General features: G+C 42.9%; 1 protein-coding gene and 1 pseudogene across 2 annotated transcripts; both read right to left on the reverse strand.

Annotated features, from left to right (window-relative positions):
• NDUFAF5 (NADH:ubiquinone oxidoreductase complex assembly factor 5) lies at nucleotides 1–27830 on the reverse strand. Of its 2 annotated transcripts, XM_043478967.1 has the most exons (11): nucleotides 27551–27830; nucleotides 25200–25240; nucleotides 19992–20055; nucleotides 16706–16753; nucleotides 15277–15380; nucleotides 14578–14617; nucleotides 10542–10739; nucleotides 7104–7164; nucleotides 708–791; nucleotides 286–368; nucleotides 1–116 (listed from the first exon to the last, which is right to left on the reverse strand). In XM_043478967.1, exons 1-11 carry the CDS (start codon nucleotides 27773–27775, stop codon nucleotides 24–26), a joined length of 1041 nt encoding a protein of 346 aa, XP_043334902.1. In that variant the 5' UTR covers nucleotides 27776–27830; the 3' UTR covers nucleotides 1–23. The 2 variants fall into 2 exon arrangements, with proteins under 2 accessions (XP_043334902.1, XP_043334904.1); XM_043478969.1 differs by lacking the exons at nucleotides 14578–14617; nucleotides 16706–16753; nucleotides 19992–20055; nucleotides 25200–25240; nucleotides 27551–27830 and having other exon boundaries at nucleotides 15277–15379.
• On the reverse strand, nucleotides 23501–24997 carry LOC122448056 (annotated as a pseudogene).
• Nucleotides 27831–27884: the final 54 nt, after the last annotated feature.

Below are 27884 nucleotides of genomic sequence, written 5' to 3' on the forward strand. Positions count from 1 at the left end.
TACATTAACATTGAATAAAATATTTATTGTGACTTCTTCCCCTGTGACATAAGATCATTTATTTTTCCAAGCTCTCCAAATGATACAGTTGCTGAACCTCTTTCAGCTGGTCTCGCCTGAAAATAATAAACATGAAGGACATTATGAATAAATATCTATAGCTCTAATTAAACCCTTTAATGCTATCTTATATAAAAAAAAAAATCCCCCACCCTAAGTAAATAAATAAAAAGAAAATGGAAACATCAACCCAGGAAGAAAAGTGATCACTATTAATAATAATACCTGTGAATCATGGTATTTCCATCCTATCATGTAATAGATCTGATATGTGGCAGGCACAGAACCATCCTCATTTCTGTACATTTCTATAAAAACAAATCATGGTTAAAGTCTGAAAAAAATGCAAGTAGGGGGAAAAAAAAAATCTGTTCCAAAAAAGTATGTTCTCCAAAAGAGAAATGACCATTAGAATACTCATGGGATTCTGAGAAAGGCTCTTGTGAAAAAGTCCTTAACACTGAGAAGCTGACAGTAAAGAAATAGGGCCTTGGGGGAAAAGGATACACAGCCACAGGATCTGTGTTTGAGAGAAGGACAAGAAGTCTGAAGGTGCCTTACAAAGAGCAGTGCGATTTTAGGGGATAGAGACGACGGGCACGGGCAGGTCAGCGAGGCCCGGCTGGGAGGACGGGCGGCCTCCTTACCTTGGTACACCGCGGCAGCTGCCAGCATCGTGTCTCGGTGCAGGAGGGCCTTTCTGTTCCAAGCACAGTTACTCTCACCCATCCCTAAAAACACACTAGAGGTTTGAGATGATTCAGCAAATACCTGAGCCGCTCAATAGCACAGATTTAATCTTCTCTCATCCAACGGAATACCTGTCCCTCATCTCTGACAGTCATGTAAGATAAATAACCTCATTTTGCTCTCAGATCATAGTTAGTGACCCTCAGACAAAGCTACTTGAAGCTTCTGGGTAGTGAGACAAGTCAAATTTCAGGAGGCAAGCCCCATAAGCACACTCTATGTGGCAGCAATGGACTATGGTAAGCCAGCTGGGCCAAAGCAAGGCCACAAGCCCCCCGGGTGGGTCATCAGGAGCCGGCAAGGGTCTCTCTAGTGATGCCACGTTTCACGCCCTTTTCAGCGGCTCTTTGAAGGAGGACAGGACATTGGTGCAACACCTCACTCCTTCTAAGCCATAAATGTTAAGTATGAACGTGAAACCTGGAAGAGGGTTTGAAGACTCATTGAACTGGGGTCTCCTGCATTGCAGGTGGATTCTTTACCAACCAGCTGAGCTACCAAGGAAGCCTGAAGACTCAAGTCGTACCAAAACGTGTTTTCAGATTTTACAACATTTTACTGATCCCAGATTAGGAAACAATTATGTGCATTCTTTTCAGGGGCACTTTTCTTAATGTTTTAACACTTATTTTTAGATTTCTTTCCTTCAAATTGATAGCTAAAAGTGAGGATTATGTTCTCTTCTTGTTCACTAAAATTTAATGTTATATATTTAATATTTTTAATGCATACAAATGAAATTACTTTTAAAGCCCACATTTTAAACTAGCTTGCAAAATTAAAAGAATCAAAATTAAAAACCCTTTACATTTATTCTCTATATATTATATGATCAAAAAGCATTTTCTTAGTTTTGTTTTTCTACTTTCAGAAGAGATACCAATAAAATTCCCAATGTCAATGTTCTTTAGTTGTTTAAAAGTAATAGTTTCCCAGGTTTCCAATGGCCTTATGAAAAACAATCAACAGATTAGATGGAATGAGTAAATCTGTTGGCTTTCTCCAATCCCTAGATGTCCTTATTATTCCCTAAAATAATGAAACTCTGATACTAAAAGCCATGTCCCATATCCTGTGAGTAAAACAGTCCCAATTCATTAAGAACAAGAGACATAGTGTACAAACTAGCATTAATAGAGGAATCACTATGAAGAAGAGGGTGGATCTTATTCTTGCGGTCATGAAGTAGCTAGATGACCTTAGACCCATCGCTCTGGGGCCTCAAGGTGGCCAGGCTAGATGATCTCTAAAGGCTCCCAACACTAACATTTTAACCCATGACACAATCCAATATAAAAAAATTCTCCCACATAATGACCATCAACCGCAACAAGAGACCAGAGGCATACTGGGACCGGTGCTGGAAGGATCATTGCTGCTGACAGTCAATGGTGCTGTGGAGCTTTCCCTTCTCCTTAACTTCCCGTCTGCTACGACTGACACAGTAAGAGGCCACACCAGTGAAAAAAAGGTTTAATTATTTTAACGGAAGTACTTAACGCACCAGAAATTCTAAATGCCTTCTAAATAACTGGTATTGTGCCGTGCTAAGTCGCTTCGTCGTGCCCGACCCCTTTGTGACCCTACGGACTGTAGCCCGCCAGGCTCCTCTGTCCACGGGGATTCTCCAGGCAAGAACACTGGAGTGGGTAGCCATTCCCTCCTCCAGGGGATCTTCCCGACCCAGACAGAGATTGAACCCATGTCTCTTACGTCTCCTGCATTGGCAGGTGGCTTCTTGACCACTAGCGCCACCTGGGAAGTGCAAAGAACTGGTATAAGGACATACTAATTAAGATTATTAGGCACGATGCTTTCTGATACAGAAACTCAAAGACACTAATGTGTTACTGTTGCTGGGGACACCTACCCTTCCCTCACATGAGAATCTTCTCTCTAGAGAAGCAGTGTCATGTGGCACACGAAGTCTAGACTTTGGGATCATAATTCCAGCTGTGGCCCTTAAATAACCTGGGGCAAAGTCATTTTAGCTCTATTAAACTCAAGTTTTAACACCTTTATAACACAGCCTGGTAGACCTTTCCTGGAGACTACCCAGGAAACACATCTGGGGTCTTCTGACTGGCTCTGGGCTTTGGGATAACAGAAGGATTTGGGAAACAGGTAACTGTTTAAGACTCTCAAAGTGTTTTTAAGGTCAAGTTCAATTGCTTATTTAAAAAAAGGTCTAATATATTATGGTTTACTAGGAACAATACTGAGTATTGTCTAAAAAAAAATAACAACTGAACTTACCTTAAAACTACTGTGAAAGCCTCCAAAACTTCTCATGTGTTCCTTGGCGGATACGCAACTTGTTTTGCAAAATTAGGTCAATGTTCTGGACTTTCTTCTGTGAATTAATAATAGCAGCTTAAATGAGAAACAGGACCACCGCCAAGAAAAAAGTGTAACGTGATGTAACATGCCGAAAACCCACGGGGAGGTAGCACCGTCTTCCGCTCGGCAGAGCAGCACCCCTGGGAGTTGCCGAGCGCCCCCTCCAGCACTCGCCCCTCGACTGCCCTTCCTCCCACGCCAGCTGCCTCGGGGCTCTCCAGGGGACAGTGGCCGACATCTCAGGATGCGGCTCGAGCACTTAAGCAAGCACCTCACCTTGGGCTAGTCACTTCTCTGTGCCCAGTCTCCTCATGCCACACAGGAGGGGTTAGCCATGCTAGCCGGTCTCCCCTTCCTCACAGATAGGCCTCATAAACGATGCTGGAGGGTGAGCTTGCTCACACATCAATCTGACTGTCCCTCCTCAGCACAAAATTCTCCCAACAGACTGCAGCACTCCCCTAATAAAGTCTAGAAAAGCCTCTGCTGGACTCACCTATGTCACTTCCCATCAGCCTCCCATTCTACATATTTGAGCAATGCTGAATTAAGATGCAGTTTCCCAGTTAGGAAAGTGGAGGCTGAGAGTCCCCTCTGGAGTCTCCATGATTTTACACAGGCCTCTCTCTTGGCCTGGAATGCAAGGCCCGACCCCCAGAGGGGCACCCACCCCTTCCTTCTATCATGAACTCATTTTAGCTTAGGTGCTGCCTCTTCTGCAGAAGCATCCCTGATTCCCTAAGCAGACTTAGGGACTTTTCTCTGTGTTTCTCCCTGCACTTTGTAAAAAGAATTATCCCACTTTACAGTTAATAGCACATGTCTATCTCTGTGTGTCTCTTTCTCTACTAAAGCATACGTTCCCTATGATCAGAAGCTGTTATTTCAACACTGGCTCAGTCGGCTGCACATGGTAGATGCTCAATAAACAGTGAGTGAACGAATATAAAATCAACCAGGTAATGTTTCTATCAACTTTGATAAATATTATTTTCACAAGTTATCTTTAGATAATTCCTCTTAATCCTCTTAAGAATAAGAAACATTAAAGACTAAAAGACATGATTTGTGTAAAAGGCTTTACAGTAAAGAGAAACACTGGCAAAGCCAATATTAAAGGTGAATATTATGCAACAGTTCCTCAAAATATATGACTGAAACCATCAGGGGGAGGGAAGGGGAGGGGTTATCAACTGGAAAGGGGCATGAAGCAATCTTTGAGGGGCTGAAAAGGTACTAGTCCGTGGTTTATATAATACTTGACAATACAGGCATCTGTACAGTTACAATTGGTGCATTTTACTGAACACCTCGGCGAACACCTATGCTCCGTGAAGACCCAGACCATTTGGCTAGCCCCCTCTCCCACTCCTGCTGTGGGACATCAGGCTCCCAGGCCCTCCTCTGATTCAGCGAACGGTCTGGCACCTGGCTCAGCTTCCCTCTGTACCCCAGGTGGTGCTACCACCCTGGAGGACTCCAAGGTTAACTGGCAAGTACCACGGCCTCTAAGACTTCTGAGTCTCCTTACCAGCAGCGGGATTCTCCATCACGCCACCTCTGCCATCACACCTGTAATGTGTCCTGGACGAGTCAGCACTTGTAACTGCTTCACTTCTAAAATCACCAGTCCAAACATCCCATTTTCTGACCATATCCTCCTTCCTTCAAGCGTCTTCATGTATTTCAACTACGATCATCCTCTGACCTCCTCTACTTTCTTCCAGTCCATCAGCTCCTCCTCCCCCTTCTTTTTTTTAACTACTTCCTTTTTCTTCCAGCTTAGATTTCTGCCCTATGACCTCGGTTACACTCTTGGAATTCTCTTTTGCCTTTGTCTTCTTGTTACTCTCAATTAGTAAAGACCCAAGCCAGACTGATATGGCTCCGTTTGTACCAGGTCCCCGGCTGCCAGCTATTGTCAGAGAAAGTCACAGATGCATTCGACCAACTTCAAATGCGCCCTTCAAACTTGATAACTCTCTCTGATCCATTCACCTTCCTATTCTCTACAGTGACTATATCAAATCTCTACTCATTTGCAAACCTCTGACCCTTTGAATCTCAGTATACGACTTTACACTCTGCTTGATGGAAAGCATCGATGCATCAGATGGGGACCTACTGCTATCAAACCAAACACCCATGACCACTGCACTGTCCCTCTTCCCTTCCATGTGGGCCTGTCCCCTTTTATCTCACCCCCTTCCACCTTCTCGGGTACCTGACCTGATTAATTGTCCTCTCTGTCTCTTCTAGAGTCACCTCTTCTATGGAAGCACTTAGGTTCTTCTAATCAACTGTTCAATAAATGCAAGTCTTGAGACGAAACATAAAAAAACTTCACCCCATCTCCCATTCCTCTCCCCAACTCACACCTGAAACTTTGCCCTCTCTCCCCTCTTCTTCGAATAATCAAGTTTCTTGAGAAGACAGATGCATGCTGCCCGAACCAGCCCCCTCCACACGTGTCAACCTATCCCCTTCCCTCCGCCTCTCCCACCACGCCCACGTGGACAGCAGAGCGCTCCCCGCGGTCACCGAAGCTTCCTCATCCTCCGTCAGCGGGCTTTCCTTTCAGTCCACACCATGCTTCCAGCAGCGTTTGACACTTCCTTTGTCTTTAACTCTTTAGGGTCTCTTAGTCTAGGTAATACGATCCCTTTCTGCTGTTTCTCCCTAGCACCCTGCTAGCTACACATTCTCAGTGTCTGCAGGCTCATCCTCTTCTGACGCAGTCACTGCACGTTAGGTTCCTAAAGGCTCCGGACCAGGCCACTTTCTCTTCTCGCTTCAAGCAACTGCTTCTAATACCAGCTATTCACAGTGACTTGCAACGTTTACCTGGTCCACTTGCCTCCTCTTAGCTACACATACACATTCAACCACCTGCCTGATGTCTCATCGCAGGGATTTCAGAGGCATTTCCAACCCAACATGCCCAGGCGTGAATTCAACAGTCTTCCACTGTTTCTCTATCAATGAAGGGTACCATCTGTCTGCCTGTCAGAGCTAGAAACTCAGTGCCATGTTTGAAACGCCTCTCTCCTTATCAGCCCACATGTAATGCATCAGCAGGAACTATCACGTTTATCTCCTAAACGTCTCCTGAATCGAATCCATTCACTTCTCAGCATCTCTACCGTCACCACCTGAGTCCAAAGCACCGTCATTTCTCAGGAAGCTTCACAGCAACATCTCCCTACTCATTTATCTGCCAATCCACTTAAAAAATACAAATCTGACATCATGACCCCTCCCCCAATAAAATATCTCACGGGGCATTTTAAGAAAAAGACACACATCTTAACAAAGGCTACAAGGCCCCCGTTATCCTGCCAATTTAATCAGTCCTCTCTTTTTTTTTTTTTTTCCAGTCCTCTCTTTTTACTCCCTATATTCTGGCCAAAATGCCCCTCTTTCAGTTCTTGCATGTTCTTTCCTGCAACAGGGCCTTTGCACATGTTGCTCTTCCTGCTTCGCCCAGTGGCCTCACTTCATTTTTGAGGGCACAGACATCGGTTCCTCAGACAGGACTTCACTGACTCTGCCAGATCGGGACCTAGCCCACTTAACCCTCTGGCAACCCCCAGTCCTTCAGCAAGCCAACACTTGCTTTCTTGTGCCTGGATCCGAGCTGCCAAGCGCTGCTCAAGAAAGTCACTGAGGTGTCCCGCCATCCTCACACGCTCCTTCAGGGAAGTCCTGCAGCCTTTCGTGGGCAGTCACCAAGTGCCCCTACTGCACAGCACCTACCACAAGTCTAGTTTAACATTTATCTTTGTGGCTGCTGCCTCAGGTCGGCTGCACCCAGCTTGTATTAAAAACTCATCAAGACAGTCCACTTTTTCCTTACCCAGCGTATCTCCAGGGCTTGGCCCCAGTGCCTGCCATAGTCAGCTCGCAAAATATGACTCTCAAAAGGGGCCTAAAAATTCCTTAAAGTGTCTTACCTTGTAAATCTTCCATCAACTCAAACATCCCAGGATAGTTAACTTGAATTTCATCAGTGTCCTATTTAAAAAGAAAGCAGAATCTTCATTTGGCATTCATTACCAGGAATCTAGATTAGAGAAGTTGCAGAAATTCCCCAGACCAATCTCTCACAGTAAGCAGGAATCTTTGCGATCCTCTTCGCAGGTATTATCTCGCTTACACTTGATTTACAAAGATTTCAAATTGCAGGGTAAATGCTTGCCATTATAACAGTAACCATCCTATAATGCCATCGACTGCCTCTCATTCTCTCCTTGGGATTCACACAAATAAAGTCTGTTCTGTACCCTGTAAACTACCCTTTTCTTCCAGTCTTTGAAAAGTCTTCCAGGACACTATAACTTTTTAGGGGAAGGGTTAGGCTTCTAGACAAAATCTGTAGATCCTTACACATGCCAACTTTGTTTTTCTCTACATAGTCTATATTAATCTCTCTCTCTCTAAATGTGACACCCAGAGTCAAATAGGGTCACCTCCCAAGATGCTTCCATCCTACTCCCAGTGCTGCAGCAGCATTGCAAGGACTAGTTCAGGAATGGACTCACAGCTGGACACACAAAGTTTATTTCTTGAGTGACCTGGTGAGCAATGGTGTCCCGCTCTTTCTGAAGTTCGATGCAGGAGTTCACCTTTGGGACAGCGGCAGAGAGCACTGATGCTCCCCAAATACCCAGGTACTCCTGGACATTTCGCAGCCCCACATCTTTCTTCTGGCAAAAGAGAAGTGAGGTGGAGGCAGGTAATAAACAGCTAGGGAGCTTTTTCCAGGGCACGTCTGGGTCAGTGACCTTAGGGGACACAAGGCCCCTATGGCACAACTACAGAATGGACATGAGCTGCCCAAGTAGAATGGCTGGAATTGATAAAAACTGTGTGTTAGCCACTCAGATGTAGGAGTCTGTCAACAATGGAAACTAACCCTGAATATACGACACTTCCTTTTCTCCCCTAACTGTGCTATCAAAATGCTGCATGTATCTCAAACTTTATTTTATTGGCACTACTTTTGAAGCATCCAGATCTTTTTGTGGTCTTAGCTTTATCTAATAATTGTTCAATTTTGGACTTAATGTTGCACAGAATCAAGTACAAAACCCTAAAGAACAGTTATCAAAAATATCCATTTTAATTCCTAAAGAAACGTAAAACAAAATGATCAGCTACCATTTTTTTTTAACATTAGAGACATAAAATTACTTAGAAGCAGGAAATTAACATATTCTGTTGATGAGGCATGTCAATTAATGCTACCTTATAGACAGTAATTTTATGTGTCAAAATCTGAAATGCATATTCTTTGACTCAGCAATTTGACAGACCTGCCGAGATTATGTGTAAAAGAAAATTCATGGCAACATTGTTTGAAAGAATATAAAAAACAAACTGGAAACAATCTAAATGTCCATTAACAGAGAAGAGGTTAAATAAAGTGTACCTATTCAATGAAATACTAGACAAAAAGTGAAAGTGAAAGTTGCTCAGTTGTGTCCGACACTTTGCGACCCCAAGGACTTTACAGTCCATGGAATTCTCCAGGCCAGAATACTGGAGTGGGTAGCCTTTCCCTTCTCCAGGGGATCTTCCTAATCCAGGGATCAAATCCAGGTCTCCCACATTGCAGGCAGATTCTTTACCAGCTGAGCCACAAGGGAAGCCTGAAATACTATATAGCTGTCAAAAAAGAATGTGGTAGGTATATGTTTGTAGTGGAAGATCTCCATGTTATTGACAGGGGGAAAAAGAAGACTGCATATAGAAAAAAGAAAAAGAGTATATGTACTGTTGTATATGTATGTTTAAGCGATATAACTGCACTCCACTCTGTGAGGAAGTATGTCTGAAAGGACAAACAAGACAGTTGACAAAAGGCATCCATGTGGAGAGGGACGGCAGGGGGTGAGGTGTCAGAAGGCAGGAGGAGACCTCCACTCATTTTAGACCCGCTGTGTTACTCTCTCTGAGTGTTTTTCTTTTTCCTTTAAACACATGCATGGATTAACTTGTATATGCACTTTTTAATAAGATCATCTCTGGATAGTCCATTTCTTCTATATATTTTTCTACATTGGGAAACTATTTTTAAAAAGAGATTTTAAGATGAAAAAAAAAAAAGGATTCCTTCTAGGCTGATGCCTACCATTAAACAATATCCTGTGAAAACATTTCAATGAAACCAACTAAAAGCACCATCTCCTTATCAATCAAAAGAGTACCAAAATAGCCTTGTCAAAGGTCTTATTCAAATCAAGATGGAGGATAATATTCACAGTTTTCTCCCAATATACTAGTCTGGAAATGATTCTAAAAGGAGATGAGTTTCAGTTAGAATGCCAACTAATTAAAAAAAAAATTCATTAAGAGGGTCATATATGTAAATATAATTATATGATATTAATTTAACTTGATTTCACTTTAAAAATAAAAATCCATTGCAGTATAAAAGTAATATATCTAATGTTATATGCAACATAAACCTGCATAATTGATTATATGAAAGCTTTTTTGTATAGAAGTTTTTGAAAATTAGTCAGGATACAATGTTAAAATAGCACTTTGGAGACAATGTATATGTCTCCAGGAACAAATTTGCATAAATTTATTATTAAATTACCCTCTAACTTTATAAACTATAGAGAAGATCATGCACCAATGGGAATCTTTCCAGAACACATAACCCACTTTACAACTTAGAAAACTGCATGTTGTTAGCATAATTTAGCCTTCTTTTGATGACTCAGGATAGAAGTTTCATTTCTCTCCTCACGGGCGACAACCTTTAAGTCCTCTAATACTCCTACCGAGCCGTCTGACCAGGCACGAGCTCCTCGCATCACGCCACGGGGGCTGTGCCGCCTCCTAGTCTGGTGTCTCTCCCCTCCCCTCACAGCCCCTTCCCAACATCAGGGGCCCTGCTAGCCTGTGCCCCTTGCTTTCTGTCATGGATGGGCATGAAAGCCATTTTGGTGGGCTGATTTTATGACATATACTCACACTACACCTCCTTAAAAAGCTATTTTAATTTTAAGCCTGTCTAACCTGATCTAACCCTGGGCCTCACGAAGGCACATTCCCTCACTTCCGCCTCACACGACACCACTTTCCTTGAGAGCTGGTGGGAGAGGCCGTGCTGTGAACGCTCCTGATACCTCCTTCCGCCCGTCGGGGAAGCTCTGTCTCTCGTGGTACACCCACTCTGGATGTAAGGGGCTCAAGGACAAGCATGTCTTAGAAAATAGCCTCCCTGCTAACTGAGGTACTTTCTCTTTTTGAGTTACTTATTTAGGTAATAAATACTAAAAATTTTACATTCCTACCTTGTGTCAATCAAGATAAAAAGAGACAGAGTATTTCTGAACCGTGTGCTTAATGGGTTACTCGATTCTCTTGATAGTTACCACAGTCAGAGTATTAAAGCCAGCTCTCCCAAGCAGATGTCCTAAGTCATTGACTGCAGTGAAAGGGGAGACGTGCGGAGAAAAGCCCCCTTCCCTTTCTGTTTCCGCTAACTGTAAGGAACACCGGAGTTCAAAGAGCGTGTCACCTCCAAACATTGCACCAATGAACACTCCATCTGGTTTCAAAACATAATGAATCTGTAATAAATACAAACAACAACATGATTCAAAATTTCAGACACAAAAATGTTAAAAGAATAAATACATGGAATCTAGATCAATATTTCATGATTACCATTCTTATTTTGTCAAGTTAAAAACCAGATAATTTAATCAATAATACTTAAGACAACCAACTATCAGAAAAGCTCTGCAGGATATTATTGTAAAGACAGATAAACATTCACTGATAGTGTTAATATCTATAAAATACATTATATGCGCTCAAATTTTCTAATAATAGATAAAACTTACTTTTTCCATCAGTAAAATATTGAAAGAACAAGATTTTTAAGTGTGGTAGGTTACAGAAATCACTGTCTTCCCTGCATCTGTGCCCTTAGACATGTCACTTTGTAACAGCCCCCATGAGGAGAATCTGGACCAGCCCCACGACTTGCTCTGACCCAAAGAATGCAGAGCAAGTCACAGCATGGCAGTGGGCTCGATGGCCTTGCTGCTTCCACCTGCTCTCCAGGAGCCCCATGTTCGGGCCCCGCTGTGAACAAGCCTGAGCCGGCCTGCTGAAGGATGACAAGAAGAGATGCAGGGATCAGCCAGGAGTCCAGCTGAAGCCATCTGACAGCTCCGGGACAAGCCACCCCCAGGTCAGACATGCGGGTGAACCAAGCCAGACCCAGAAGAGTCTCCTAAGTCCAGCCCAAATCCCTAACTCACAAAATCGTGACTTACTTTTTTAAAACACGAAGTTGAGGTGGCTTATTAAGCAGAAAAGGCTGATTTATAGGGAAGCCATTATGATTCACAACTAAAATGCCCAGTAACATTTTAGTTAAATATTAACATATCAATTAATTTAGTTACACCCAGAGTTAAGGAGAAGTAACCAACTTATTTTTCAGCTGTAAAACAAAAACAATTTTTAATTGGTAACTTAAACAAAACAGTAGCGACACAATTCCAGAATCACAGATGTTTACTCAATGACTCTTGGAACTACAGTCTGTAACTAGTTTTGACTTTACTTTCATATAGGGCAAGGTGAACTCTGAAGTAAATCCGAACCCACATCATGGTTCAGTTCAGTCGCTCAGTCGTGTCCGACTCTTTGCGACCCCATGAACCGCAGCACACCAGGCCTCCCTGTCCATCACCAACTCCCGGAGTCTACTCAAACCCATGTCCATCGAGTCGGTGATGCCATCCAGCCATCTCATCCTCTGTCTTCCCCTTCTCCTCCTGCCCCCAATCCCTCCCAGCATCATAGTCTTTACAAATGAGTCAACTCTTCGCATGAGGTGGCCAAAGTACTAGAGTTTCAGCTTCAGCATCAGTCCTTCCAATGAACACCCAGGATTGATCTCCTTTAGGATGGACTGGTTGGATCTCCTTGCAGTCCAAGGGACTCTCAAGAGTCTTCTTCAACACCACTGTTCAAAAGCATCAATTTTTCGGCACTCAGCTTTCTTCACAGTCCAATTCTCACATCCATACATGACCACTGGAAAAACCACAGCCTTGACTAGACGGACCTTTGTTGGCAAAGTAATGTCTCTGCTTTTTAGTATGCTATCTAGGTTAGTCATAACTTTCCTTCCAAGGAGTAAGCGTCTTTTAATTTTATGGCTGCAATCACCATCTGCAGTGATTTTGGAGCCCCAAAAAATAAAGTCTGACACTGTTTCCACCGTTTCCCCATCTATTTCCCATGAAGTGATGGGACCAGATACCATGATCTTAGTTTTCTGAATGCTGAGCTTTAAGCCAACTTTTTCACTCTCCTCTTTCACTTTCATCAGGAGGCATTTTAGTTCCTCTTCACATTCTGCCGTAAGGGTGGTGTCATCTGCATATCTGAGGTTATTGATATTTCTCCCAGCAATCTTGATTCCAGCTTGTCCTTCTTCCAGCACATCATGGTAGGCTACTCTATATATCTTGAATGTATATTTAAATTATTATGAAGCAATTTTATATAAAACAGTGTATAAGCAAACTGACTATAAAAATCTTTTTCCTTCAGTCCCTTCAGTGTTACTTCCTTCTCTTGGCACCAAACTCTCATAGAACTAAAGTACCTAAAATGATCAGTTTGTTTCTACCTCAGAGGGCTTATCAGTTCCCGTAGGTTTCACAAGAATGACTTCCCAATCTCTACCTTGAGCCTGGACAGCTTCCCAGGATCCTATATTTATCTTTTGGCTGGCAGTGCCATAGACATTTGTCTCTTGGCAAACGTACCCGCTGCTCTTCCCCACGGCATCCAACATACACAGAACACATATTCTCAAACCAACTCCACTTTCCAGCTGCTATATTTCTGTTAATTACCATCTTCTAGTCCCTTTATCTGATCGTTACCATTCTTTCCCCTGCTGCTGCCAAGTCACTTCAGTTGTGTCCGACTCTGTGCGATCCCATAGACAGCAGCCCACCAGGCTCTGCTGTCGCTGGGATTCTCCAGGAAAGAACAGTGGAGTGGGTTGCCATTTCCCTCTCCAATGCATGAAAGTGAAAAGTGAAAGTGAAGTCACTCAGTCGTGTCCGACTCCTAGTGACTCCATGGACTGCAGCCTACCAGGCTCCTCCATCCATAGGATTTTCCAGGCAAGAGTACTGGAGTGGGTTTTCTTTTCCCCTACTCTTACTAATTATCTCCAGTCATCCAGACTCAAAACTTGAAGGCAAGTTTTCACTCCTGACCTCTCTTCGATCTTCAGCTCTAACCAGCCACCAAACTGTTGATTCCTACTTTGCAGAGTCCTGAGGACCCCTCTCTTCCTTTTATCTCCAGTCTGCAGGGTTGCAGAGAGTCAGGCACGACTGAGCGACTGAACAGCTGCCACCTGGGTTCAGTTTATTTCATGCCTGGACCACAGACACAGTCTCTCTCCAGCTTAACCGACTTTCCGCATCATTTTTCTAATCAGCAAGATGAAGCTGCCTTGCAGAGTTATTTCACATATACATGGAACAGAGCAGAGTGACTGGCAAACCGTACCTGCGTAAGATATGGTAGTTATTCTCCTGCCTACCAGCTTTTTAGTCATGTCACTTTCCTCTTCAAAATGCGCTAGTGGTTCTGAACTGCATAAAGAATAAACTCTCAATTGCTTACCCCGTCACTGGGTCCTCTAAAGTTGGTCCCGATATCCCTCATCTACACCTGGCACGAAACTCTCCTCCCCCAGGCTTCCTCTCTGTCCTTTTGGGCTTCTCAGTCGCTCACACATCCCATCTATCCCAGGATCCTGCCTTCCTGGAATGCATGCCCACTCCAAATATGACCTGTCCTTTGAGGCCTTGTTCAAGAAATGTCTTCCTCTCGAAGCTTTCCTAGGCCACTCCAAGCCACAGTGATCGCCTTCTCTCCTCTGAACAGAATGCTTTTTACCCACCCCTTCTTTACCTGTTTGCTGATAAATATCAACCAACAGACATTTATCAGCAATGTCTTAGTATAAAGCATGGGCGAAGTACAAGTGGGTTCCTACTCACAAAAAATTTATAGACAATTAAGGCAGAAAAGAAAGCCACACATAAAATTTCTTATGATAGCAATACTATTTTGAATAAGTTTTAAATATTTGTGAAAACTTTAGTAACATCTCCATCGTTACATTTATAGAATTCTCTGGGAGCGGGGAGTCACCCATATACTTCCTAACACGCCAAAGGGTACCAAGTGTATCCAGCCCACAGAAGATAATAAATTTTTGATTTACTTCCATTTCCAATTGTCAAAAATGTGAAACAGAAACCATCTCTAAGTTTCTGTGTAAAAATAGGCACGTCTAAAATTGCTAATAATAAACAAAATAACACAGGCTATTAGAAACAGCACCAAGTGTCTTACCTGTCCAAGTGCTCTAGGAAGGTCATTCACCCAGTGCAAACTAAAATACGAAAACACATATCTGTTTTAACTTAATCTGTATAGTCAATTAGCACAAGAATCACTAATATAGCAAGCCACAGAAAAGGTGTAAATTTGCATGTTTGAAACTGCACGTCAAAATTCACTGACTGTTGGGACTTCCCTGGTAGAGTCCAGTGGTTAAGGCTCTATGCTCCCAGTGCAGGGGGCCCGGGTTCAATCTCTGCTCAGGGAACTAAGATCCTGAATTCAGTGGCCAAAAAATAAACTCCTTAAGAAAAAAAATTCACTGGCTGTTTTCATATAAGTTTTAAAATAAAAATATTAGGGGATAACCCTCCTTTTGTTATAGGAGAAACCTTTAATATTACTTTATAACTTTAGAGAATAATATACCTATTTTGAGGGTTTCCCAGGCGGCACTAGTGGTAAAGAACCCAGCTGCCAATGCAGAAGAGATGCAGGTTCGATCCCTGAGTCAGAAGATCCCCTGGAAGAGGGCATGGCAACCCACTCCAGTATTCTTGCCCAGAGAATCCCATGGACAGAGGAGCCTAGCAGGCTACCATCCATGGGGTCACGAAGAGTCAGACATGACTAAAACGACTTGGCACACACACACATGTGTATCTATTTTTAACATACATATATTTTTAAAAGTACAAATGGATTACCAACCTTAAACTGCTAACCACCAGGTCAAATGTATTTTCTCTGAAGGGAAGAAATTCTTCATCAGCTAAAACACTGACAGTAGGAATTTCTGTTTCTAAGGCATTTTTCTAAAGGTTAAAAATAAAAGTTCAAAAACACATTTATATAACATCTTAATTATTAACACAATCATTGTTTGTTAAACATAAGTTATGTTATATTTACTTGAAAGTTTCTAGTTCTTAAAAATTAAAAAAGCAGCCAAAGAGAAAGCACTAAAAAAATATATCTTAAATGGCACTTAAGATTGGCCAGAAAAAATGGCTAGCTGTTTGGAAAAACAAATGGGATAACCACATCACACCAAACCAAACCTCAGAAAGCTGAAAGTCTCAGTGGAATAATCGAAGCCAAAAAAGTACAAGGAAAATATGGTACGAGTCTAAAGCACACTTTAGACTCTTAGATGAAAATGCCAACGTAAACATGACTCAAAAACCAGAAACTATAAGAGGAAAGAGCGATATGCTTAATGATAAACCAGTAAAAAACTTCTAAAGAGCAATAAACAATGTAAATAACATATTTGGGAAAAAATTTACAAAATACACAAAGAAAAATGAACATCCCAGAAGACAAGTTCTTACAAACCACCTAGCATAAGAACAGCCAGGTAGAGAAAGGAGCAAGGGACAGGCACATCACAAAACTGCTGACAAAATTCACAGATTAAAAAATACCCACAGCCAAAACATATCAACAGCTGTTTGGTTGCTCTCAGCAATCGGAGAAATGCAAATAAAAAGGACGAAACTCTACTTCCCACCTATTAGACTGACAAAGACAAAATAACTGGCCTGGTGTTGCCAACGAGGAGGAGGAAAGGAGGGCCTTCATTTAAAGCTGTTGTTCTGTCTTCAAAGGGCAGTCTAGAGATGGATATTAAAAACTGAAAGGTGAACATCAATGGATCCATATACTCCACTCTTGGGAGTGTATTCCCAGGGAGAAAAATAAATCAAACACAGAAAGTTGCTTGATATAAAGATGCTCACCACAGTGCTGGTTATTGAGAAGCTAGAAATTTAGTAAATAAAGCATGGAATATTCCCACACTGGAATACTGTGTGTGTGTGCATCTATCCCTGATACAAAAGCATGGCGTGTTAGCATAACACTGTCTGCACAGAGCTGTGACGGGGACACAGCTGTCTATCTACAAAGACACAGACGAAAATGTCACCTGCAGTTATCTCTGAGTGGTGGGGTTAATGGTGATTTTTCCTTTCCCTCTAGATTTCCTACACTGTTCAATTCTTCATTTGTAGTATAATCAGAAAAAAAAATAAAAAAAAAAGAACTCACTTCATTCTGAAGGAAATAAAAATAAAAAGTAAAGAACTAAAAACCAAACCAGGTGATCAGAAATCAATAGTATTGAAAAGCTACCTACCAAAGCATTTTCTGCAATGTCTGTTTGGAAAAACTTTCCAACAGTTTCCTGCAATGCAATAAAGTTGATTAGATAATACAAAAAGACGGGCAACCAAAAGAACCCAGTAACAAATAAAACAACTGTTGAAACTGCTGAAGGAAAAAGTGATAATTTGATTAATTTTCAGCTCTGTAAGGGTATTTTTCTGCATATAATTAGTATGGTAGACAAACACCTTTAATAACATATATTATGTCACATGGAATTAAATCTATGCAGCCAACCCTATATGTAACATATTTAACAGTATTTAATAAAATAGAGAACATAGGTGTGAATAATCACCATCTTTGGGTTCAGGTTTTACGTGGTAACTTTTCCATAATACGCTAGGAGCTAGTCCTCATTCTTGTGACACAGAAGATCTGGAATGGTTTTCCTGCCTTTGGTTGTTAGTCAAAGAGATTGCAAAGAGTAAAGAAAGCCCTAACAAACACAGATGCTTGGGCGGCCTCAGTGGCTACACTCCCCTCTGTTTCACACGTCCTTTCCTCCCTCCCAAAGCAAAGGGCACCAAGATACTTCTCGCTGAGATGGCCACTTTCCACCGTGCTCTCGCTTCCCCAGGAAGCTGCTCTTTCCTCCCCTACCTCTCCAGTCTTCAGTCTCTCTCTCCTGCTTCTCCTTCCCTCACCTTACAATGGGAATAAGCTTCCCAATCTTGGAAACTCTCCTCACCTCCACCCCCCTTACGGCTGTCCTGTTTGTAAGCCACAGCACTACTTCTCGCGGAGTGCCCCTAGATTCTCAGTGATCTATTTCCACCCTCACTGCCCTATTCACATGCTTCGTAAAAATCACTCATAACCGACCCACCAGCTACGGCCGCTGTTCCCCCTGTTCCCAGTCCTACTGCACTTGACCTCTGAGAGGCTCAGCACTCCTGACGACCTCCTAGAAACCCCCAGCACTGTTCTGCCCTGCTTTCCCTTCTCTGTGAGAAACGCCAGTCCTCTCTACTTCACCCTACCCACTTCGAGAAGAAGGTGCCTGCCCACAGCGTGGAAAGGCTACCTTACCTCAACACCCCACCACTATGTGGAGGCTGCTGATGAGCAGAGGGAAACTAGTATGCGGTACGTGTTTAACCATGGCCCTCAAAAAAAAAAAAAAAAAAGTGCCCAGAGCTGCAGGGTCTGATGATTTCCACAGTGCAACCAGCCCGACAATGGTGGGTTTCATGCTACCAAGACAAGCTGTCAGCGGGGCACTGGGAAGAGAGGTGCACAATGGTCTGTCTCGAAAGCCAGCTCCAGCACATCAGCGCGAGGGGTGAACATTAGGTGGGTCAGATCATCTCTGCTTGCCTCTCACTTGAAAATTTCAACTAAGAGACTGGGAGATGGGGCAGCCGCTCCCAGACTTGGTGGAGCGTGTAGACCTCAGGGGAAGGCTGGCAAATGTGTAACAACTGGCTTTGGTTAGGCCCTGCTTTGTAGCATTTGCCAACCTCCCTAATGTATAACTCCCACCATGGCTGACTTGAAGCTGTTGAAGCAATGTCCCTAACACAGAGTGGGGAAAAGATGCTAACAGCCAGTGCTCACCAGTCAGGAGGAGGCAGGCACAGCACACTCAGTATCCGGGTCTCACATTCCGATCTCATGCTCTGCCTGAAGGACACCAGGGACAGACCTCGGGGCGGGGGGCGGGCAGAGGGAGAAGCCAGCCGTGCAGTACGTGAACAGGACCTCCACTCTGATGTGTCGAAGTCCCCACCCTTGTGAGGCCTGGCTGTGCTTCCAGATCCTTGAGGGGTGCAAGAGCCTCTACGCAATGAATGTCCTAGTATTCGAACTGGCTTCAGTGGATTTCTGCTTCGTCTTACAAGCCACTGTCTTAAGACACTTGCCATCTTACTGGGCTTCCCAGGTGGCGCGAGTGGTAAAGAACTCAACAGCCAATGCAGGAGATATAAGAGATGTGGGTTCGATCCCTGGGTCGGGAAGATCCCCTGAAGGTGGACATGGCAACCCACTCCAGTATTCCTGCCTGGAGAGTCCCACGGACAGAGAAGTCTGGCGGGCTACAGTCCGTAAGGTCATAAAGAGTCAGACACCCTGAGGCAACTTAGCATGCAAGCATATCTTACTTTTCCAGGCATCTTTGCTAGCTCCTCCTCATTCCTCCACCCCTAAACACAAGTGTGGAAGATTCCTTTTTATACACTGGCCCCAGAGAGCTTACCTATTCCACCAAGGTCTGTAGATTCTACCAGGTCTTCTCTACATCCCTTCCTTTATATCCTGCTGTCTCCACATTGGTGGCTGGCCTTTCTCTCTCACGCCTACACTTGCCTTTGACACAGCCCTCTAATTGGTCCATTTCTCTATACTCTGTCTTCTTCAATCCCTCCTGCACACCATCCCCAAACTAACCTTCCTTAAGCATCGCTGATCACAGCCGACAGCTTTCCACTTCCGCCTTCCCTCCAGCCATGCCTTAAATTCCAGTCGCTATGAGCACCAATCCAGATTCTATCAAATTTCGGGTCAGATTCTGTGCCTTTCAGAAGTCTCTGGTCATATGAACTCCACTGATTTTTCCTTTCCCTTGACTCCTGTTGCAGTTTAATCATTGCACCAATTCCATGGCATTTATTATTATCAGTTATAGTATTTTCAGAGATTCATCACATACCCCTCCCCTATCTTGGCTCAAGTGTACACTGTTTCTTAAGTAGATTTGATATAGAAATCCCACTTTGATCTGTGTCCAGCATAGTGTCCTATATAGAGAGGCTAAAACAATTAATGAATGTTTTTTGGTCTGAATTACAAAATGAAAAATAAAATAGTATAGACATTAATAAAGACTATTTATTTTTAATCACACACAAAAATGTCCAACCAAATGATGAAGTAAATACTTTCCATAGATTAAAAAAATAAGCTTAATCACATGTCCCAAATGAATGTCAATGTGATTTTTATTGTGATTTATAAAAAACAATTGAACAAAGTGGGAATAACACACAATGTATCATATATAGACTTAGAGAAACTACCAGTGGGAACACTGTATAAAATGGATTCAAAGAAAAAACTCATTTAAGAAAAAACACAGGAGTAGACATAAAACAACCTTTGATTCTATCACTTAAAAAAGCAATTAAAAAAAAACCAAATGAACAATTCTGATGTCATCAAAATCGAAATATGATACAAACTGAATTAAGAAAGCTTTTCCTCAAAATTGGCCAATTTTATTTCTCCAAGTAAATTAAGTCATTGAATAAATATACCTTATTCAAGTGTTCTGCTATGTAACCTCTTCCACAACCAACATCCAAAGCGAGACGGAAATCTCTGAAAAACAGACACAGGAGTTATGCTTTGTCTATAATAATACAGCCCATAAAGTAATTACTAAAAACAAATTTTTCTTAAGAAAAAAGATTCTCGTGAACACAACTTTCAAAGTCCTATCATCTGCCTGCTCCCTCACCTCACCAGACGTCTCCATCAGAGAACACACTGGCAATGGCAAGGCTGTCTGGCCAAGCCACTCCCAGGGCCTCACAATGAATGGCTTTCCACAAGGGTGCTCCACGACATGGATCTGAAGAACTGATTTAGTGCAGGTACTTAAACAGATGGGGAAACAATGGAAACAGTGACAGACTTGGGCTCCAAAATCACTGAAAGTGACTGCAGTGACTGCAGCCAGGAAATTAAAAGATGCTTCCTCCTTGGAAGAAAAGCTATAACAAACGTAGACAGCGTATTAAAAAGCAGAGACACTACTTTGCTGACAAAGGTCTGTCTAGTCAAAGCTATGGTTTTTTCCAGTGGTCATGTATATAGGAATTGGACCATTAAGAAGGCTGAACGCTGAAGAACTGATGCTTTTGAGCTGTGGTGTTGGAGAAAGACTCTTGAGAGTCCCTTGGACTGCAAGGAGATAAAACCAGTCAATCCTAAAGGAAATCAATCCTGAATATTCATTATAAGGACTGATGCTGAAGCTGAAGTTCCAATACTTTGGCCACCCAATGTGAAGAGCTGACTCATTAGAAAAGACCCTGATGCTGGGAAAGACTGAAGGCAGGGGGAGAAGATGATGATAGAGGATGAGGTGGTTGGGTGGCATCTCTAACTCAGGGGACATGAGTTTGAGCAAGCTCCAGGATGATGAAGAGAGGGAAGCCTGGTGTGCTGCAGTCCATGGGGTGGCAAAGAGTCAGACACGACTCAGCGACTGAACAACAACTTCAACCTGATAATATACTCAGACAGAGAATGAAGAGAGTTAATGCAATTAACATGAAAATATGTGGCATACCTATCAAGAACTTACTACTTATCCCTATTTCTCAAATTTGTTGAGGCAGCAGACAACTTAGAAATTACTATGTAAAATACTATGAAATATAACACGATAAACTAAAACCCAAACAAACCATCAACTAAATAACAGCTAACTTTTACGGAAATCTTATCAGGTTCAAAGCCGTGGGCTAAGTGTACAGTTAAGTATGTCAGTCCAAGGTCATTCAGCTAATAAGCAGCAGTCAGACTTGAATTCAGTCGGAAAGAAGCCTGACCAGAACTCTTATCCACTATGCTATGCTGTCTCCTCCAAACATACCATCTCATACTAAATCACTTTACACATCCAATTGTGGATCATAGGTTTATGAAAAATTTGTGACAATTTTTACAGAAACTTCATGCACTAATAAAACTTTTCCTATTGGAATGGAGAGTCCCTTTGCAATTTCTGTTAAAAACCTATGTCACAAGTATAGAACACCAGTACACAGCTGGAGAACCACTGGCGAGAGAACGTCTAATATACCTAATGCCCTGTGTCTTGACTGAACAGAGGCAGTGTGGCCTTGGAGAGCATACAGCCTTTGCAATCACAAAGACATGAGTTAGAATTCTAGGCTTGCAATTTACTGGCTCTGTGACCACAGACAAGAGATTTAATCTTGCTGGATCTCAGTTTCCCCATCTATAAAATGCAGCTGGTATGAGAATTTTATCCAGCATGTAAAGTATTTAGCACAGTACAAATGTTCAACAACAGTTAGTTAGGAGTTACTAATATTATTATCATGGGTTCTAACAGTATTAAGTGAGCCTCAGAAAGCACAAATAAGACATTTAATAATCTTCTGTGTTAGTTTTAAAATCTGAACATAAGATCAGTGTTGACAATAAGCTATTCTTGCTAATAATAGATCAGTGTAAGACATTTTAGATTGATATTTTTAATAATTTAATTCCAAAGAGTTAACTGTTATTTTAAGACATGCTTTTTTAGCTGCAATCACAGTCCTCTCCACAGACTTGTGTTTTGCTGAGTATTATGACAGAGAAAGATTACAAAATTCAATCTGATTTGGAAAGTTTAATGTTTCATTTATTAAATCGCAAATGACCTAAAATCCAGACAAATGAATGCTGCTGCTGCTAAGTCACTTTAGTCGTGTCCGACTCTGTGCAACCCCATAGATGGCAGCCCACCAGGCTCCCCCGTCCCTGGGATTCTCCAGGCAAGAACACTGGAGTGGGTTGCCATTTCCTTCTCCAATGCATGAAAGTGAAAAGTGAAAGTGAAGTCGCTCAGTCGTGTCCGACTCTTCGAGATCCCATGGACTGCAGCCTCCGTCCACGGGATTTTCTAGGCAAGAGTACCAGAGTGGGGTGCCATTGCCTTCTCCAGACAAATGAATGACTACACCATAAAGAATTAGCTACTTTTCAGATTTTTAAAATAATGAAACTAATGAAGCAGATTAAATTAAGGTGGTTTTTGCAACAATGAAGAATTTTCTTTAATTTTATGAAACTGATTCACCCCATGACTCTTTCAAGTAGCCAGGAATATATCTAAAATATGATAGCAAGAGTTTGCAATTTTACAAAATTTCCCTTTTTATTTTTATTTTTTTTAATAAATCTATATAGTTTTATTAAGACAAAAAACTGACAGTGTTGATATGAAGTTTACATTTAAACAAGTTTCCACAAAAACCTATCACACGCCTAAAAATTACAATGGAGTTCTAGATGCGGGTCAAGACCATGTCAACAACTGATGGATCTCATGACTCAAGACAGCGTTTTGGATTTTAGTTAATTCTTAGGATTAAAAAATTTGTTTTGTTTTAAAGTGAACCACTGCCCCAGTATGAAAATTAAATCTCCTCCTGAGACCAGGGCTTTTGAAATCATTCAACTCTTGAACTTGTGCTGTCAGTGACTGAACCCTGCCACCAATGGTTTCAAAGTTCAAAAAACAGAGGCTCCAAGAGTTTTCCACCCTATGAGCACCAGCTCTTGTCTTTCCCTACTCACTTACCTCCTATACCACTCTCTGCCCTTCCCTAAATACTTCACCAGTGGCTTGGATGGAGAAGCTGATATTGGTAACTTCACAACAGGAAAAGAAAGGGTCTTCTTGTCAGTTTCATAAGTAGCGCCTCTGAGACAGAATGATCTGCCTGTGTATACACTCCAACAAGACTTTTCCTCCTCAACCAGTTTCCATCCCCCAAATGGCAACTTTGGTAGCTTCTTAGTCCTTTGTTGGGAATAGCATTGAGCTCAGGCAGGGAATACCTTGGCTTCTAAGTTTCAGGCATTCACAGCTTTTAAACAGTCTCTCACAGTCCTCATTTAGGTTGCCAATGACATTTTTTGAAAGGATACAATATTCTAGACACAGAACCCAATCATCATTAGTTGTTTGTTCTTTTGTTTCACCATTTCCCCAAATTTTAACAAAAATGATCCCAACCCATCTCCCTTCTTTCCCACCCCACCCCACCCACCCCAAATAATACACCAGTAATAGCCAAAAACTACACACATGCTACGCTGTAAAAATGCAGAGTTAACACTATCGGGAAGAAGGCTGTGTGGGTTGTGGAGATGCTCTTTGAAGATTTACAGTATCTCTTGCTCTCCCACATCCCATTCTGCATTTTGTCCTTCATAGAGGGCCCTTTGCTTTTTTTTTTTTTTTTAAGCAAAGTTCGGAACGGGTTGCCTTGAAACACTGACCCTCCTTCCCCTCCACCGGGATGGGTGTGCAAACTATACAGCATGGAACGGCTTTAAAGCACTTGGGCTGCTGTAGGGCACAGAAACTATACTGGCTCTTCAAAGGACATCTTCTCAAGCCACCTTTATGGTGTCAAGATGAGTAGAACTCCTCCTTTCCCCACTTGAAACCCACAGTCAGCTGTGACAGGGGCTGGTATTCAAGAAAGTTAATTTTCATCATCTTTTTTGTCATCATCCTCTGAGGGGTAAGAATGCCACGTCAGCCTTTCCTCATAGAAGGATATGACAACCTGCGGGGACTTGACATTGGCTTCCTCGGCAGGAAGCAGGTCAGCCTCATCAGAGTTCTTCCATTCCATTAGGAACATGAGTTCTCCACTGGAGTCCGTAGCTCCAATAATCCGCTCTGGTTCCAAACCCCGGGCAAAGCTTCATGGCTTTTCTGACTCTTCTTTCTTCTTTGGTTTGCTCTCCTCCCCCGTATCTTCCGAATCAGAATCAGCTTTGCGCTTGCCTCCCTCTGATTTATCTGTCTCGTGTGCTGTTTTCTGTGACTGCAGAAACTCAGCAATGAGGTCAGGGCAATCCAGGTTCTCTTCTGGTTCCCATGTGTTATCCTCACCTGAGGACCCCTTCCCCTTCAGCAGGTACTCCACTGTGCCCTTCACCACTCGGCGGTCTAGGACGTTCTCCACCACGTACTCTTCCTCCTCTTCTTCTAGCACCTCCTCCACTTTCTTCTTCTTTTGTCTTTTCACCATAGTGTCCGCCAGCTTTCTGGTATAAAGGATGATGCTGCTCAGAGCAGCGCCCACAAGCCCGAGAGGAATCGGTGCCGCGCTACTGGTGGGTCTTGTCCAGCCAGCTGGGGAGTGGCGACCAGAAAAGCAACAAGCCAGGTGACCACTGTCAAGCCCCCTCACTGAAGTGGCGTACCGCAGACCCCTGCCAACGGCCCTCCCCTCAGACGAACAAAAGAGCGAAATTTCCCTTTTTAAAAATAGACAAATGTAATAAATTCATCTCATATTGGTCTAATTTAATGGATATCTTTCATAAAGAAAAGCACAAAAAGTGATTTGCTAATATCACAGAGCAATTCTAGAGCAAAGCCACTATGTAACTGGGGTTTCTGCTACCTGTGAAAGTGAAAGCATTTAACTTTTTAAGTCTCCAAAAGTTGTGTTGAAAGTGAAAGTGTTAGTCGCTTGGTCATGTCGGACTCTTTGTGACCCCATGGACTGCAACCCGCCAGGCTCCTCTGTCCGTGAGATTTTCCAGGCAAGAATACTGGAGAGGGTTGCCATGCCCTCCTCCAGGGGATCTTCCCAACCCAGGGATCCAACCCCGCTCTCCCTCACTGTAGGCAGATTCTTTACCATTTGAGCCACCAGGGAAATTGATTGTATTTTATTATGACAGTCATCACTTACCTGGCTATGTCATACACTCGATCTGCGATCCGACTTCCAACCTGACAGATGACAAGAGGCAATGAATGATGTACAAAAGTAAAGATGAGTATGTTTAACAGAGAAGTTAACACTTTCCCCAGTAATCAACAATCCATAGGCTACTTATATTTCAACATGTTGAGTTCCCTTTATCCCTTTTTTAATTTGACCTCAGCAACTTTTAAAATTCTGAATAGGAACATCATAAATAAAAATAACCAAGGAAACACATTGAGTTAATTACCTCAGAAGTCAACTTAAGGAAAGAAGACTAAATTCTGTATATCTATAACTTTATAGTTTATGTGCTGCAAGAGTGCAAAGACAAAAAGCAACAGGATACCCTAATTAAAAAAAAAAAGCAACAGAAACATAACAAGCATATCATCCACAGATATTAGTGTGAGATACGTGAAAGTGAAAAATTAGTTAGCTGGGGACTATTACAGATCAATGTATAAGTGATCATTTAACAAAAACTAATTATTTGGTAACTATTAACAAATTTTGTGGAACTCCTAAATGGATAAATAGCTTTTCTGAGCAACATCTGCAAATTAGAAGTCTGCCACACCTAAAGAAACCTCCTCAATCCCAATCCAGTTTAAAAGAGGTCATAAGGCTTTTGCTGGGCTAGGTTCATGCAGCAGGAATAAAGATGTGGGAAACTAATATTCCCCACATTCCACTCACCCCCTTGTAAACATTGCAGAGTCTCTACTAGGACTTGAAAGTTCAGAACAGAATATATGTGTATTTTCTTTGGGAAGTGAGGCAGGGAGGAAGTGGGAGTGGACTCCCAGAGGAGTCCACTTTGTGCATCACTACTGATATGAAAACCTTTTATTATTTTAACAGACTCTCATATACTTTGTCTCATTAATTCTAGTCCTAAACAATGGTGAGGCCTCAGTCAAGCTGTAATCCAGGTGCCTTTCCTGGAAAAGAGTGTCTGGAAACTCACATCTTCTAAATATTTATATGTGTCACCCTGAGAACAGAGTCAATCATCTGATCTGCCAGGACCTGCACAGGGTTCTGCCCAAAGTAGGAGCTCAGAAAGTGGCTGCAATGGCTTCAAAGAGCTCATCACACTTGATTTCAATTTTGGTCTATCCCTGAAGAAGTGCTTACATAGGCCTGAGCTCTGTGCTGCCTGTCCAGAGAGTAGAAACCGGCTCAAGTCCCTAGTCCACCTGGGTAAAGAGGAGGAGGTCTCTCAAATCAGCACAGACAAATCAGAGATCTTAACTCATCTTAATGAATTTTCCTAAAAGATGAACCAGATCCCATCACTTCACTGCTGAAAACCATTCAACAGCCTCCCATTCCTCTAGACTCTAGAGCCATGTTGGCCAATAGAAAAACAATCAGAGCCACATGAGCAACTTCAGATTTTCTAGCGAAAGTGTTTGAAAGTGTTAGTCGTGTCTGGCTCTTTGTGACCCCATGGACTGTAGCTCACCAGGCTCCTCTGTCCATGGAATTCTCCAGGCAAGTGGATTGCCATGCCCTTCTCCAAAGGTTTTCTAGTAGCCATTTTAAAAAGAGGAAAGAAGTTGATCTTCACCCAAAACATCAAAATAGAGTTTCAATGTGTAATTGATATAAAAATATATTAAGGAAATATTTTACATCCTTTTTTCATATTAATTCACTGAAACCCACTGTACTTTACACTTACTGCACATCTTAAAGGGACATATCAAAAGCTGCATGTGGCCAGAAATTACCACATGGAATGTACAGCTGAGAGAGAGAAGAAAATCCAAAGTTCTTACCCATTAAGGCCCTCCTGACCTGGACACTCCCTTACCTCCCACTGAAGCTTTCCTGGAGGCCTTGACAAGGCCCAAAGGCTTCAGGGCCTCTGGGTTCCTCTTTCCCTTTACCTGCAAGGCTTCCCCGACATCCCCCAGACCCCAGTTTGATTAAAGTTTTGTCTCGTCGTCTGCCCCCGATCAGTGCAGTCACTTTACGACTTCACTTCACTACCTGGCCTTACTTCATTAGCTGAAATTACCTTTTCTGTTTACTGTCTCGTCTCTCACAAGAATGAAATCTCTTGAGGGCATTGGTCTTGCTTTGCCCCAGGTATACCTGTAACTCAAGTATTAATACTATCTGCCAAGGGCATGAATAAATGAATGAATGAATCGCACCTTGCAAACACCGGCGCCCGGCCCCTGCGCGATTACAGCAAAGGCCCAGACAGGCAGGGCGGCCGCTCAAGGTCACACGGCGAGGTGGCGGCGTTCGGGTCCTAGCCGGAGCTCCGGGACCCGAAGTCCAGGCGCTGAACCACCCTCCGCGCCGTCTCGCAGACTCACCTCCTCCTTCAAGTAGTCGAACTTCATCGGCTCCGGCTGCCGGGCCGCCCAGTTCTTTTGCTTCCTCTTCAAATCCCGATCGAAGATGTTGAAGGCTTTGACCGAGCCACCACCACTCGGGAAAGAGGCGCCAGAGGCCACCGTCCTGAGGCCGAAGTTCTTCACGGGGACCCCGGCCGCCGGCAGCTGCCGCCACGAGAACCGAAGCGGGATGAGCAGAGCCATCTCCACCTCCTACACCCCAAGCCGGCTCCGTTATCGAGCGCATGCGCCGAAGCTAAGGCAAAGACGCCAGAGCACTTCGCGGAGGGAAAGCGGAGGAAGTTTGGCCCAG

The sequence above is a fragment of the Cervus canadensis genome, chromosome 10 (assembly GCF_019320065.1).
Source record: "Cervus canadensis isolate Bull #8, Minnesota chromosome 10, ASM1932006v1, whole genome shotgun sequence".
NCBI lineage: Eukaryota > Metazoa > Chordata > Mammalia > Artiodactyla > Cervidae > Cervus > Cervus canadensis.

Bases quoted from the DNA above. Each gene is read 5' to 3' on its own strand.
- NDUFAF5 (XM_043478967.1), bottom strand. From the start codon at position 27,775: ATGGCTCTGCTCATCCCGCTTCGGTTCTCGTGGCGGCAGCTGCCGGCG. The intron at 20,056-25,199 runs GTAAGTGATGAC...TCTGTTTTTCAG, and splicing joins CGAGTGTATGACATAGCCAG to AGATTTCCGTCTCGCTTTGG. The intron at 16,754-19,991 runs GTATATTTATTC...ATTGCATTGCAG, and splicing joins TAGCAGAACACTTGAATAAG to GAAACTGTTGGAAAGTTTTT.